Source organism: Phascolarctos cinereus, unplaced genomic scaffold (genome assembly GCF_003287225.1).
Source record: "Phascolarctos cinereus isolate Bilbo 61053 unplaced genomic scaffold, phaCin_HiC Scaffold_2;HRSCAF=192, whole genome shotgun sequence".
NCBI classification, from domain to species: domain Eukaryota; kingdom Metazoa; phylum Chordata; class Mammalia; order Diprotodontia; family Phascolarctidae; genus Phascolarctos; species Phascolarctos cinereus.
The window spans coordinates 132,090,757-132,106,819 of NW_027555625.1; the positions used below are offsets into that span (position 1 = coordinate 132,090,757).

At 37.6% G+C, this 16,063-nt stretch overlaps 1 protein-coding gene across 1 annotated transcript in view; it reads left to right on the forward strand.

Annotated features, from left to right (window-relative positions):
• The window catches only part of LOC110203767 (disintegrin and metalloproteinase domain-containing protein 2-like), a 223,909-nt gene that overhangs the window by 171,077 nt on the left and 36,769 nt on the right, over positions 1-16,063 (forward strand). The window contains 1 exon segment of the mRNA XM_078149595.1: positions 8,674-8,854. Within this exon segment, the coding sequence (XP_078005721.1) occupies positions 8,674-8,854 (181 nt within the window).

Sequence of the window (16,063 nt, forward strand, 5' to 3'; positions counted from 1 at the left end):
GTCCATTTTCTTGAGCCTCGGCCATGAATAATCTTTAATTTCTTGTGAACTATCATCAAGGCACCAGTGAACACCCCTGTTCTCCATGGTATATGTCTCTCAGATGTCTCTAAACAAAGACCCATACCCTGTAATCTTATCAAGCAGCCTTCTCATTATTGAAGTTCCTTCTTTCCCATGTAGGGAATATTCCTACACCTCTGCAGCCCCCTTCTCTCTTTAGTGAATTCCTCCCAGAAGCTCTATTTTGAAGAATTGGTTCCATTTCTGGCTCTCAGCACTTCACTGCACTACCCCTATATTTATACCTCCCCCTTCCCCAGGTCCCTGCTTTTCATCTCCCTTTTATTTTTTGCATTCCTCTATTATAATGTAGGCCCTTTAAAGAATAGTGATTGTTTTTTGCCTTTTTTTTTTTTGTATCCCAAAGCTCAGCACAATGACTAGCACAGAATAAGTGCTTAATAATTCTTGTTGATTTGGTGTAGTAATTCATCAAACTGATCGAGGACTCCCCTGATCAACCACTCTTAACTTACACTTGTAATTGCTTATATCTGTTATAAAAAACTATTCATGGAAATAAAATAAGCCCACATAAATCATCAGTATTTCTATATAGCATAAACAAAAACCTAGCAGGAAGAGATAGAAAGAGGAATTCCATTTAAAATAACTTCAGAAAATATAAAATACCTGGGACTCTGCCTGCCAAAACGAATCTGGACACTCTATGAATCCAATTACAAAACACTTTTTACTCAAATAAAGACAGATCAAAACAATTGGAAAAATATTAATTGCTCATGGGTAGTCTGAGCAAATATAATAAAATTACAATTATCCCTAAGTTAATTTACTTATTCTGTGCCACACCAATCAAACTGCCAAAGACTTATTTTATGGAACCAGAAAAAGTAATGACAAAATTCATCTGGAAAAACAAAAGTTCAAAGGGAATCAATGAAAAAAAAATATGAAGAAAAGTGGCTTAGCAGCACCAGAATTCAAACCATATTATAAAATGGTAACAATCAAAACAACCTGGTTAAAAAAAAAAAGAAAAGACTCTGTGTGGGGCAGCTAAGTGGTGCAGTAGATAGAGCACCAGCCATAGAGTCAGGAGGACCTGAGTTGAAATCTGGCTTCAGACACTTGACATTTACTAGCTGTATGACCCTGGGCAAGTCACTTAACCCCAACTGCCTCACCAAAAAACAAAACAAAACAAAACCTGCTACTGGCTAAGAAACAGAGTGGTAGATCAGTGGAATAGATTAAGTACACAATGCACTGGAGAGAATGACCATGTTAATCTAGTTATCCAAACTAGGTCTATGCATTAAGGACAAGAACTCACTATTTGAAAAAAATTGTTGGGAAAACTGGAAAGCAGTTTGGCAGAAACTAGGTATAGACCAACATCTCACATTATATAATGGGATAAGATCAAAATGTGCATATAACTTAGATATAAAGGTGGTATTGTAAGCAAATTAGGGAAGCATGGAATATTTTATCTGTCCAATCTATGAATAAGGGAAGAATTTATAACCAAACAAGAGATAGATAGAATTACTGGATGTATCCCCTTGGAATAAATTTGATTACATTAAATTAAAAAGGTTTTGCACAAACAAAACCAATGCAGCCAAGATTAGAAGGAAAAGAGAAAAGTGGGGGAAAGTTTTATAGCAAGTTCTCTGATAAAGGCCTCATTTCTCAAATACATAGAAAACTGAGTCAAATTTATAAAAATAGAAGTCATTCCCCAATTGTTGAAAAGGCAGTTTTCATAAAAGAAATCAGAGATATCAGTCATATAAAAAAATGCTTTAATCACAATTGATTAGAGAAATACAAATTAAAACAACTCTGAGGTACCACCTCAAACCTATTAGATTGGCTAACATGAAAGAAAAGAAAAATGGCAAATGTTGGAGGGGATATGATATGGAAAAATAGGGACACTAATGTGCTATTGCTGAAATTGTGAAATGATCCAACCATTCTGGAGAACAATTTGGAATTACACCCAAAGGACAATAAAACTATGCATACCCTTCGACCCAGCAATAACACTACTAAATCTGTATCCCAAAGAGATCATAAAAAAGGGAAAATTGCCTACATGTACAAAAATATTTATAACAGCTCTTTTTGTGCTAGTAAAAAATTAGGAATTAAGGGAATGCTTATCATTTGGGGAATGGCAGAACAAGTTGTGGCATGTGTTTGTGGTATAATACTATTGTGCTATAAGAAATGACAAGCAGGATGCTTTCAGAAAAACCTGGGAAGACTTACTATAACTGATGCAAAAATGAAGTGAGAAGAACCAGGAGAACATTGTACACAGTAGCAGTAGTAGTATAAGATGATCAGTTGTGAATGATTTAGCTATTCTCAGCAATATAATGATACAAGACAATTCTGAAGCATTTATGATAAAAAAAAAATTGCTATCTCCAAAGAGAGAGAATGGATAAGCTCTGAATTCAGATTGAAACATACTTTGGTGTTTTCTTGGCAAAGATACTGGAGTGGTTTGCTACTTCCTTCTCTAACTCATTTTACAGATGAGGAAACTGAGGCAAAGAGGATTAAGTGATTTTCCCAGGGTGATGCAACTAGTAAATGTCTGAGACCAGATTTGAACTCAGAAAGATGGGTCTTCCTGACCCTATGTCCAGCACTCTTATCTACTGTACCACTCATCTGCCCCTTTATAAGGTATATCAAATTGTTTCCTTCTAAAGGAGAGGGGAGAAGAGAAAGGGAAGGAAAGAATATGAAACTCAAAATTTAAAAAGTTTAAAATTTTGGCTTACATGTGATTGAGAAAAATAAAATAAAAATTAAGTGGTAAAAAGAATATCAAGGGAATTATTTAAAAAATGTGAAGCAGGGGCAAAGCCAGGATGGCAGAGTAAAAGCAGGGACTTGCTTGAGCTGTCCCCCAGACCCCTCCAAATACCTATAAAAATTGGCTCTAAACAAATTCTAAAGCAGCAGAACCCATAAAAAAGACAGAGTGAAACAAATTTCCAGGCCAAGACAGCCTGGATGGTTGATCAGAAAGATATACTGCTCAGGGCGGGTAGAGGAGTGCAGTTCGGCATGGGCGCACAAGCAAGGCACACCTCAGCAAACCTGGAGCAGTCCTCAGAGGACTGAATCATGGGCAGCTGTGGTGGTTTCCAGACTTCTCAACCCACGAACGCCAAAGACAACTTAGAAGGTCTGTGGGAAAAGTCTGTGTCTGTGGTGGTGAGAGAAAAGCAGGGTGGGGTCCCAGCCCGGGTCCCTGAGTGTGGCCCTGGGGTGGTGGCTGCCTCCAGAGCTGCCTCCCAAGCTTCCACAGATTGAGGGGGAATTGAGTGGCTGATCAGAGGGGGATTGCAGGGATCTCTCTGCTAGTGCAGGATTCTCTTGCTTTGCCCATACTTGGATCTGGGTCACAGTTCTGGGTGACGGTCCTGGGGCGAGGAAGAGAGCTGGCATAGTGGAGTTTGTAGTGGTAGTGAAGAGAAAATCCTCCTCACAGTTCCAAGACAGAAAAGAGTGCATGTGGTCACTCATAGACCAGAGCACAGGATAGGAAAGGAGTAAACACCTCGCCCCTTGGAAAAATTAAAAATTTACAGGTCCCTGGCAGTATTTCTGAAAACAGCTGCACAAAACCTCTGAGGCTTAGGACGATATATTCACCACACTGAAAGCAGACACCTACCTTAACAAAGAGTTTATAACTCAAGTAATTGGCTGGAATCATGAGTAAGCAACACAAAAAGAGTCAGACCATAGAATCTTTCTTTGGTCACAAAGAAGATCAAAACATACAACCAGAAGAAGACAACAAAGTCAAATCTCCTACATCCAAAGCCTCCAAGAAAAATATGAATTGGTCCCAGGCCATGGAGGAGCTCAAAAAGGATTTTGAGAAGCAAGAGAAGTAGAGGAAAACCTAAGAGTGATGCAAGAAAATCATGAAAAACAAGTCAACAGCTTGCTAAGGGAGACCCAAAAAATACTGAAGAAAGTAACACCTTAAAAAATAGCCTAACCCAAATGACAAAAGAAGTCCAAAAAGTCAATGAAGAGAAGAATGTCCTAAAAAGCAAAACTGGCCAAATGGAAAATGAAGTCCAAAAGCTTACTGCAGAAAATACTTCCTTAAAAATTAGAATGGAGCAATCAAGACATTTAAAACAAATCCAAAAGAACGAAAAAATAGAAGAGAATGTGAAATATCTCATTGGAAAAACAACTGACCTGGAAAATAGATCCAGAAGAGAGAATTTAAAAATTATTGGAGTATCTGAAAGCCATGATCAAAAAAAGAGCCTAGACATCATCTTTCAAGAAATTATCAAGAAAAACTGCCCTGATATATTAGAACTAGAAGGCAAAATAGAAATTGAAAGAATCCACCGATCACCTCCTGAGAGACATCCCCAAAGGAAAACTCCTAGGAATATTGTAGTCAAATTCCAGAGTTCCCAGGTCAAGGAGAAAATATTACAAGCAGCCAGAAGGAAACAATTCAAGTATTGTGGAAACACAATCAGGATAACACAAGATTTAGCAGCTTCTCCATTAAAGAACCACAGGGCTTCGAATATGATATTCCAGAGGGCAAAGGAGATAGGATTACAATCAAGAATCACCTACCCAGCAAAACTGAGTATAATCCTTCAGGGGAAAAAAATGGTCATTCAGTGAAATAGGGGACTTTCAAGCATTCTTGATGAAAAGACCAAGAGCTGAATAGAAAATTTGACTTTCAGATACAGGACTCAAGTGGAACATGAAGAGGTAACCAGGAAAGAGAATTCGTAAGAGACTTATTAAGGCTGAACTGTTTACATTCCTGCATGGAAAGACGATATTTGTAATTCATGAGTCCTTTGTCAGTATTAGGGTAGTTAGAGGGTAAAAATTATATGTATGTATGTGTATGTGTGTGTATACATACATACATACATAGAGGGCACAGGGTGAGTTGAGGATGAAGAGGTGATATTTGGAGAATAAAATTAAGGGGTGAGAGTATTATACTGGGAGAAGGAGAAAGGGAGAGGTAGAACAGTGTAAATTATCTAACATAAAACAGAGAAGAAAAGGCTTTTACAATGGAGGGGAAACGGGGGAAGGTGAGAGGGAATGAGTGAATCTTATTCTCATCAGATTTGGCGTAAGGGGGGAATAACATACACGCTCAACTGTATATGGAAATGTATTTTATACTACAGGAAAATAGGGGGAGGAAGGGGACAAGAGAGCAGGGAGATGATACAGGGGAGGGCAGATTGGGGGAAGGGATAATGAGAAGCAAACACTTCTAAGGAGGGACAGGGTCAAAAGAAAGAATAAAATAAATGGGGGGCAGGATAGGATGAAGGGAAATATAATTAATTTTATACAGCATTACTACTATGGAAGTGTTTTGTATGACTACACATGTATAATCTGTATCGAGTTGCTTGCCTTCTCAACAAGGGTGGGTGGGAAGGGAGGAAGGGAGAAAATTCATAACCCAAAGTTTTAAAAACACGTTTAAAAAAATTCTTTTGACATGCAACTGGGAAATAAGACATACAGGAAATTGAGTGTAGAAATCTATCCTGCCCTACAAGAAAATAGGAGGGGAAGGGAATGGGGAGGGTGAGATAGAAAGGAGGGCAGATTAAGGGAAGGGGTATTCAGAATGCGTGCCATCTTGGGGTTGGGGGAGAGATGAGATGGGGAGAAAATTTGGAACTCAAAATCTTGTGGAAGTGAATGTTGAAAACTAAAAATAATTTTAAAAAATTAAAAAAAAAATTAAAAAACGTGAAGGAAAGTAGCCTAGCAGTAGCAGATTTCACATTATTTTGCAAAGTAGTAGCGACCAAGAAATAGAGTGGTGTAATAGATTAGGTACACATTACACAGTAGTAAATTACCATAGTAATCTAATGCATAATAAATCCAAAGACCCAAGCTTTTAGGAAAAGAACTCAACATCTGACACAAATTGCTAGGAAAACTGAAAGCAATTTGGCAGAAAATAGGAATAGATCAACATCTCACTCTGTATACCAAGATAAGGTCAAAATGTGTATAGACATAACAGGTGACATCATAAGTAAATGAGGGGAGCAAGGAAAAATATACCTGTCAGATGTATAGATGAGGGAAGAGTTTATGACCAAGCAAGAAATAGAAAGGATCATGGGAAGTAAAATGGATTATTTTGACTATATGAAATGAAAAAGGTTTTGCATAAACAAAACCAATGCTGCCAAAATTAGAAAGAAAACTGGAAACTGGGGAAAATATGTGTAGCCAAGTTTCTCTGATAAAGGCCTTGTTACTCAAACATATTGAGAACTGAGACCAATTTATAAAAATAAAAGTCATTCCCCCATTGATAAATGGTCAAAAGATATGAACAGGCAGTTTTCAGAAGAAGTCAAAGCTGTTACAGAAATGCAAGTTAAAACAACTCGGAGGTATCACCTTATAGCAATCAGTTTGACTAACATGACAGAAAAGGAGAAAAGACAAATGTGTGAGAGGATGTGGAAAAATTGGGACACTAATGTACTGTTTGGTGGACTAGTGAACTGTTCCAACCATTCTGAAGAACAATTTGGGATTATGCTCAAAGAGCTATAAAAACTGTGCATACCCTTTGACCCAGCAGTCCCACTACTAGATCTATACCCCAAAGAGATCAAAGGAAAAATAAAAGCACCTACATGTACAAAAGTATTTATAGCAGGTCTTTTTTGTGGTGTTAAAGAATTAGAAATAGAGGGGAATGGCTGAACAAATTGTGATACATAATTGTGATGAACTACTATTGTGCTATTAGAAATAACAGGCAGAAAGCTTTTTGACAAACCTGGGAAGACTTATATGAACTGATGCAAAGTGAAATAAGCAGAATGAAGACAATGGTCCAAGACAATTTCAAAGGAACCATGATGAAAAGAGCCATCTACTGAGCGAGCGAGAGAGAGACAGAGAGAGAGAGAGAGAGAGAGAGAGAGAGAGAGAGAGAGAGAGAGAGAGAGAGAGAGAGAAAACTGATGAGTTCTGAATGCATATTGAAACATAATTTTTTAAACTTTATTTTTTCCCTTTTTCATTTTGGTCTGTTTCTTTCTGCAACATAGCTAATATAGAAATCTGCTTTACAGTGACTTCACAGGTATAATAGATATTATGGTACTTGCCTTGTCATGGAGGGGGGAGGGGCAGAAGGGAAGGAAAGAATTTGGAACTCAAAATTTTTAAAAATGAATGTTAGAAATTTTTAGATGTAATTTAGACATATTTGATGAAATAAATAAAATATATTAAAAATAAAATTTCTGAAAATGCTCTAAATCACTTGATTAGAGAAATGCAAATTAAATTGACTTTTATGTATCATCTCAAATCTGTCAAATGGGCTAACATGATAGAAAAGGAAAATGGTAAATGATGGAGGGGATGTGGGAAAATTGGGACACTAATGTTTATTGTTGTTGGAGTTGTGAAGTGATCTAGCCATTCTGGAAAACAATTTGGAACTATGCCCAAAGGGCAATCAAACTGTGTATAACCCTTTGATCCAGCAATACCACTACTAGATGTATATTCCAAAGGGATCATAAAAAAGGGAAAAGGACCTACACGTACAAAAATATTTATAGCAGTTCTTTTTGTGGTGGCAAAGAATTAGAAATTGAGGGAATGCTTATCAATTGGGGAATGGCTGAACAAGTTGTGGTATATGAATGTAATATAATACTATTTTGCTATAAGAAATGATGAGCAGGCAGATTTCAGAAAAAAAATCTGGGAAGACTTACATGAACTGATACTGAGTGAAGTGATCAGAACCAGTAGAACATTGTACACAGTAACAACAGCAGTGTGTGATAATCAAGTATGACACACTTAGCTATTCTCAGCAATACAATGATCCAAAACAATTCCGAAAGACAAATAGTGGAATATATTACATCCAGATAAGGAACTAGGAGTCTGAATGCTATTTCCACTTTTTTTTGTTGTTGTTTATTTTCATGATTTTTCCTTTTTATTCTATTTCTTCTTTTGCAACATGAATAATGTAGAAGTATGTTTAACGTGATTACACATGTATAACCTATATCAGATTGCTTGCCATCTTGTAGAAGGGGGAGGGAGAAAAATTTGGAACTCAATCTTTTAAAAATGAATGTTGAAAACTAAAAAAAAAAATTCACAAAAATAAAATCAGATTTAAACCAAAAAAAATTCTTTTAAGGAAAAAAGTCATATTCCTTTCTTCTATAATAGCAATGAATTTTGGTATTAATCATTCTAGGCTGGATAACTTTTAAAAAAAACCTTTGGAATTATGAATCAGTACTTATTGTTTTATAATTATTAATTTTAATTAGTCTTAATTATTTTTATAAATAACTAGATCTTAGGATTTATAGGAAGTGATATAGTGTTTATGTAGTCCATCACCGAATTTGCAGATAAAAACTACAAAATTAACCCAAACAATTTAAGGGTATTCTCATAATATAACTTCAAACAATTGTATAGTTGGAAGCTTCCCTTTTCCATATTTCTTGGCAAATTTGACATAGCAAAATGGACTGGATTTAAAGAAAAACAACTGATGATCCAATTTATTTTCAGGAAGTCCAATGGTATGAAAGTATTTAGTACCTGTAGTGTGGCAGACTTTAAGAATTTTGTATCAACAAAAAAGCCTGAATGTCTTCAGAATCGACCACACTTAGATCCATCCTACAGGACTTCCACTTGTGGTAATGGCATCCGGGAAATTGATGAAGAATGTGACTGTGGCACTGACCAAGTGAGTGATGAATATTAAGATTTTTTTTTTTTAAAAAGTAATTTCATGCTGCTTTTCTTTATTCTTTCTATAGTACCCCAGTCAGTCAGTTAGTCAATAAACATTTATGAAATGCCTATTTGCCAGGCACTGTGCTGGGGATACAAATATGAAACAAGAAAGACAGTCCCTGCCCTCAAAGAGTGTACAATATAATGGGAGAAGACAAATTACTAAAGGAAGCTGAAAGGACAGGGCATAGTTGGGTACAGAGGTAACTGATGTGGGGACATAATGTAGGAATCAGTCAGAAAGGTCCCAAGTGAGCCTAAGTTTGATGGTGAGAAATGAGAAGATGTTTGACCTGGGATTTCTCCTTCAATGGAAATTTGGAGTTCATCACCCACCTGAGAGACAGAGAGTAAGTGATGAGATGAAATACCAAGGCTAATGGTATCTTACAGATCTTACATTTCAAAATAAACATAGTTCATAGAGAAACATATGAAAAATATGAATAGTTCATGTTTATATATCATTATTTGATAAACAAAATACTTTTCTCCTGGCATAGTAAAAAAATCATTAGCCATATTTGACAGATGAAGAAACTTCATAAGGCTTAGTGGCCTCCACGTGGTCATGTGGCTTGTAGAGGTGGATCCAGCCTTGAAACCAAGCCTTTTGTTTCTAATCTAGTCCCTGTTCACTGTGCTATACTGCCTTTTGGTTTGCCTTATGTGAAATGTCTGCATTACCTTTTCCCCCTTGCCTGTTAACTTATCTTGATAGCCATCTAGGTATACAGGAATATGGGAAGATAATTTCAGCAGTGCCATCTAGGAAGAAATATGGGGTCTCTGAATACCTCGTAAGTTTTTCATCCACAATTCCTCAGCCAGAGTAGTAGAAGTGAAGAGAAATAGCTACAAAAAAAGAAGCTCCAATGAGCTTAGAAAACTATAAAAAATAGCATTTTGTAGACTCAATCAATGAACAAGTAGTTTTTAGGTGCCTACTATGTACGAGGCGCTGAGTATATAAGTATAAAGAATGGAAGAAGCCCTACTCACAAGAAGCTCAGAACATACACAAAGAGCAAGAACCTATACAAATATATACATTATAAACATAAACTCAATAAATACAACTATATGCAAAGAAGCTAAATAGAGAGTTTTGGGAGGGAGGGTGCTAGCAGTTGGGGCATCAAGAAAGTCTCCATGTAAAAGATATTTCCTGAGCTGCATATAAAAGGAAGAGCTGCATATACAAAGCATAGATATGGAGGGATTGTGGGCTAGGGCAAAGGTACAAGCATTGAAGATGAAGTATTATGAATGATGAACAGAGCGAAGACCAGTTTGGCTGGATCACAGAATGTGGGAGGAGGAATAATGTGTAATGACACTGAAAAGATAAGTTGAGGCCAGATCATGAAGACCTTTAAAAGCCAAACAGAAGAGTTTATATTTTATCTGAGGCAATAGGAAGTAAATAGAGTTTATTTAGCAGGGGAATCACTTAAGGAAAATTACTTTGGCTGGAGTGGTGACAGACTTGGAGGAGAGAGGTCAGTTAAGAAGTTATTATATTAATTTAGGTGAGAGGTTATGAAGGTGTGAACTATGGTGTTATCTGTGTGAGTGGAAGGAAGGAAATAGATGTAAAAGATATTGTGAGCATAGAAACAGCAACACTTGTCAACTGATTAGCATGTGGGATGAGGGAGAGAGGAATCCAGGCTAGCATGGGGATTCTGAACCAAAGATACTGAAAGAATGATGATACCTTCAATAGAAATAGAATAGTTTGGAAGAGGGAAAAGGGTTTGAGGGAAGTAGGAATATTGAATTCAATTTTAGATATGCTGAATTTTTAAGACATCTCCAGGACATCCAGTTGAAATGTATATTAAGCAATTTATGATGCAGAACTGAAGCTTGAGGGAGAGGCTGAGGCTAGGTATATAGATCTTGAAGTTATCTGTAGAGAAATGAAAGTTAAGCCCATCAGAACCAATGATGTTAGTAAGAGAGAGAGTACAGAGGGAGAAGAGAAAAGTGCCCACTACAAAACCTAGGCATAATGTGACAGATCAGCCAGTCAAGGAGAATGAGAAGGAGCAATCAGGGAGGTAGGAAGCAACCCAAGAGAAAGTAGAGTCAGGAAAACCCAGAGAGAAGAAAATATTCTATAAAAGATAGTGGTCAACAGTGTCAAATACAGCAGAAAGATTAAGAATGAGAACTGAGAGAAGACCATCAGGTTTGACAACTGAGAAATCATTAGTAACTTTGGAGAGAGGAGTTTCAGATAAATGATGTCAGAAACTAGATTGCATAGGGTTGAGTAGTGGTAGCACAGGAAGTAGAGGCAGCAAATGTAGACAACTTAAGAGGATGGGTAGGGTTCAGGGATTTTTTTGTTATTTTTGTTTTGATGAGAAAGACTTGAGTATGTTTGAAGGAAGTAGGGAAGGAATCAGTTTATAGTGAGAGGTTGACGATGACGATTTGGCCCAGGGTGGTTTGGGGGAAGGGATGGTGCTAGATGATACAATCCACTCAAGAAGACTGAAAGGGATGGAATAAAATACATATGTAGAGGGGTTGGCTTTGGCTAGGAAAAGGGCAAACTCTTTGTCAGAGGTTTGGGAAAATGAATAGAGAAGAGATAAATAATGTCAAAGGGTTTTGAGATGAATAGTGTGAGAGAAGAGGGAACTAGTGATAAATGGCCTCAGTTTTTTTTTAAAGCAAAGTGAGAGCCAAGGTCCTCAGATGAGAAAGAGGGGAGAGGAAAGGGTGTAGGGGACTTCATGAAATCAGTCAATATCAATCAATGAACATTTATTAATTACCTGAGGAAGTAGCTATGCTAACTGCAAAAGAAAGGTAAAAGAGAGTCTTTGCTCTTGAGGATTTCAAGGTCTAATCAGGAAGACAACATTCAAAAACCATGTACAAACAAGCTGTGTGTTGGATATGTTATAATCAATACTGAAAAGGCATTAGAATTAAGTGAGATTGAGAAAGACTATTTATAGAAGGTGAACTTTAACCTGTAACTTGAAGAAAGTAAGGAAGATGGAAGACAACGATGAGAAGGGAAAACATTCCAGGCATGAGAGATAGCCGGTGAACATGCCTAGAGGTAGGAGATGTGGAATGTCTTATTCAAGGAACATCAAGGAAGCCAGTGCCACTGGATTGTGAAGTATTTGATGGGGTATAAAGTGGCAAGAAGATTTGAAAGATGGAAGGTCAGGTTACAAAGAGCTTTGAATTTCAAAGAGAAGATTATATATTTGATCTTGGAGATCAGACCTGTGTTTTAGGAAGACCAAAGATAGTTAGATGGAGGATAGACTGGAGAGGGAAGAAATTTGTGACAGAGCATCCAGACATTTTTTGAAGGTTGGCAGCGATACATACATACACACACATATATGTGTGTGTGTATATACATATATATGTACATATACATATGTACATATATATGTATAGCTACAAACATGCGACAAACATGGGCATGTTTATAGGCAGTAGGAAAATAACTAGTAGACAGGAAGAGTTGAAGATAAATAAGAAAGTCAGGTTGATAGCAAATATCTCTGATAAAAGCCTCATTTCTCAAATATGTAGAGAATTGAGTCAAATTTATAATACAAGTCATACCTGAATTGATAAATGGTCAAAGGATATGAATAAGCAGTTTTCAAAGAAATCAAAGCTATCCATAGTCATATCAAATATTTTAAATCACTATTGATTAGAGAAGTGCAAATTAAAACAACTCTGAGGTACCCTCTCACAACTATTAGATTGGCTGATGTGACAAAGAAGGAAAATGATAACTGTTGGAGGGGATGTGGGAAAACTGGGACATTAATGCACTATTGGTGGAGTTGTGAACTGATCCAGCCATTCTGGAGAACAATTTGGAATGATGCCCAAAGTTTTATAAAACTGTGTGGACCATTTGACTCAACAATAGCACTACTACGTCTATATTGCAGAGAGATTTTTAAAAAGGAAAAAGGACCTATTTGTACAAAATTATTTACAGCAGCTTTTTTGTAGTGGCTAAGAATCAGAAATTGAGGGTATGCCCATCAATTGGGGAATGGTTGAACAAGTTGTGATATATGATTGTGATTGAATATTATTATGCTATAAGAAATGATAAGCAAGATATTTTAGAAAAACCTGGAAAAACACACAAACACAGTAACAGCAGTATTATATGATGAAGAACTATGAATGATTTGGTTACTCTAATCAAGACAATGATCCAAGACAATCCCAAGGACTCATGATAAAAAATGATATTGGAGAGGATTCTGGGAAGATGGTGGAGTAGGTCAGAAAATTCCAAGCTCTCCAGATTTCCCCCGCAAAGATAATAATAGCACCTCAGAGTGAACATAGAGGGCTAAAAATAAATAAGAGTAGGAGCAGAACAGTGGTCCTCCTGGGACCATTGAAGAAGATCTGAAGAAAAATCCCAGGATGATGTTGGCTCCCTGTGAAGAGTAAACACCTCCAAGTTAGGTCCGCTTAAACAACAGACAGCAAACCCTAGGGTTAGCTGTGTTGGGAAGCTGCCTTGGCTCCAGCCACAGGAACTTTTACCACTGGGACAATGAGGGGAGTTGGGCATCTGAGCTGGTGAAGATCACAGGAACCTCTGCTGATAAGGAACGCCAGACCCATCTGTGCTTCAGAAATGTGGCTAGGGACAAGGAGGAACCAGTACGGCCCAGTGAGTGCAGAAGCAATGGGGAGGTGGGGTGTGGGGGAACACCACTGGCTGTGGGCACTTACAGGAGGCTGGAGGTCTTGGTTTCAGTTCCAGGCCAGAAGGAGGAACTGAAGGAGGATCTGAGGCCAGAGGCACCACCCACCATACCCCAGGGCTAGAGGTGATTATAAAAACCAAGTTGCTACAAATAAAAACAAACGAACAGGCAAAGAAGAAAGAGCCCAACCATAGAGAAGTACTAGGGGAATAGAGAAGACCAGGGTTCATCTTCAGAGGAGGATACTGAGGCAAAGAAATCCCCTTCTACCCCAAGGAGTAATGTCAAATGGTCACCTGCCCAAAAAGAATTCATAGAAGAAGTTAACAAAGATTTTAAAAATCAAATGAGGTTGAGGAGAAAAACTAAATTTAAAAAAAAAACAAAACAACCTAAGGAAAACAAGAAGATTATGAGTACAAAGTCAACCAATTTGAAAAGGATATTCAGAGTGTTAGGGAAGAAAATGACTCCTTGAAAATCAGAATTGGGCAAGGGGAAGTTAGCAAAGTTATAAGAGATCAAAGAATAACAAAATATAAAGAATGAAAAAATAGAAGAGAATGTGAAGCATAAGAAAAACAGCTGATCTGGAGAACAGATAAAGAATAAAAAACATAAGAATAATTGGATTACCTGAAAGCTATGATCATAAAAAGAATCTTGATATATTAATACAAGAAATCATGAAAGAAAACTGTCCTGAAGCCTTAGAATAAGAGGGGAAAGTAGAAATAGAAAAAAATCACTGATCACCACCTGAAAGAGATCCTGCAAGGAAAACCCACAGGAATATCATAGTCAAATTCTGAAACCCCCAGCTCAAGGAGAAAATATTAAGAGCAACAAGAACAAAACAAGTTAAATATGGTGATGCCACAAGTAGAATCACACAAAACCTAGTAGCAGTGACACCAGAAGACTGCAGGTCTTGGAACGCTACATATCAAAGAGCAAAAGAACTGGGGTTCTGGCCAAAAATAACTTGCCTAACAAAACTAAGCATAATCCTGAATGGAAAGAAAATGAATATTTGATGAATTGTCAGACTTTCAGGATTTTGTAAAAAAAAAAAAAAGAAGAAGAAGAAAAAGAAAGAAAGAAAAAGCAAAAACAGTAAAACCTGAATTTAATAGAAGATTTGACATACAAGAGAACTTTTTCAACAGCTTCCTGAAATTTTGCTTGATATTCCCATATTTGGAAGAGGTCTTGGGGTCTTTTGCATTTGGGTGCTTTTTTTTAAAAGTGTGTATTCTCTGCTATTTTCAAATTTCCATTAGTTAGAATACTGATGTATTAGCAAATGATTCCAGGCATAGGTGAGGAACAGCACTGAAGAAAACAGAAGCATAGTGTGATGATGAGTCTACCTTTATTTAGAATATTAGTGCCTTCTCATTCGGGAGCTTGTAAGTTAAAAAGAAAGAAGCCTACTAACCTCCCAGAGTATATATTGATTTGTATAATAGGTGGCCAGAAAAAATATTAAAAGATTTTCTTCTGATTATTTTATATCTTGAATTGAAAATAGGGATCCACAAAAAGACCCTGAGTGAAATATATGCATTTCAAGTAAAGTACAAGTGTGTGTGTCATTATTATATGTATCTGTTCCTTTTATGTCTTTTGAGCATCTCTGTCCTTTTGGAGGAGTCATTTTAAATAGGCTTGAAATAACTTCCGCTTCTGGGAGCCAAGATGGCGGAGTAAAAAGGTAGTCACTCTCACCCTCCCCTATGAACCTCTGAAAGCTCAGAAAATATCACCCCAGAAAAAACCCTGGAACAGCTGGACCAGAAGAAAGACAGAGAGCAGCAGGGCAGTAGCCCAGGTACTTGAGGGATTAACAGGAAAGGCCCCTCTTACCCTGGGGAAAAGGGAGCTGTATAGAAAAGGAGGCATCCCAGCCAGCTAGTGGAAAGCCCCACTTTAGCACACCAGGAGGAGATCCTGGTGCCTCAGCATTCTACAGCAAACAGGTTTCTCAGTGCCTCAGCAAAAAGAAGGGAAGCAGCACTACAAAGGGCCCCAGGCAGATAAACACCCCACAGCATTCATCTGAAAGGAGCTGAAGAAAGCAACCTAGAGTTGCTCTAAAGTTCCACCCTTGCTGATTCCTGTCCAACAACAGGTAAGCTGTCAGAACCCTACAGCCTCCAACTGCCAATGAGGGGGAGATCCTGAAGCCCAGGCAAACACCAACAGCTGGACCTCCAAGTGCCTCAGTGAGGGCAGGGGAACCGGTGGAAAGCAGCTCAGAAAACCACCATGGGCCTCAGCATTCTACAGCAAAGGAATCTTCCAGTGCCTCAGCAGAACTAAGGGAGGCAGCACTGCAAGGGGCCCCAGGCAGATAAACACCCTGCAACACCCATCTAAAAGGAGCTGAAGAAAGCTAAAGGAAAGGAAAAGCAGGCAACCAA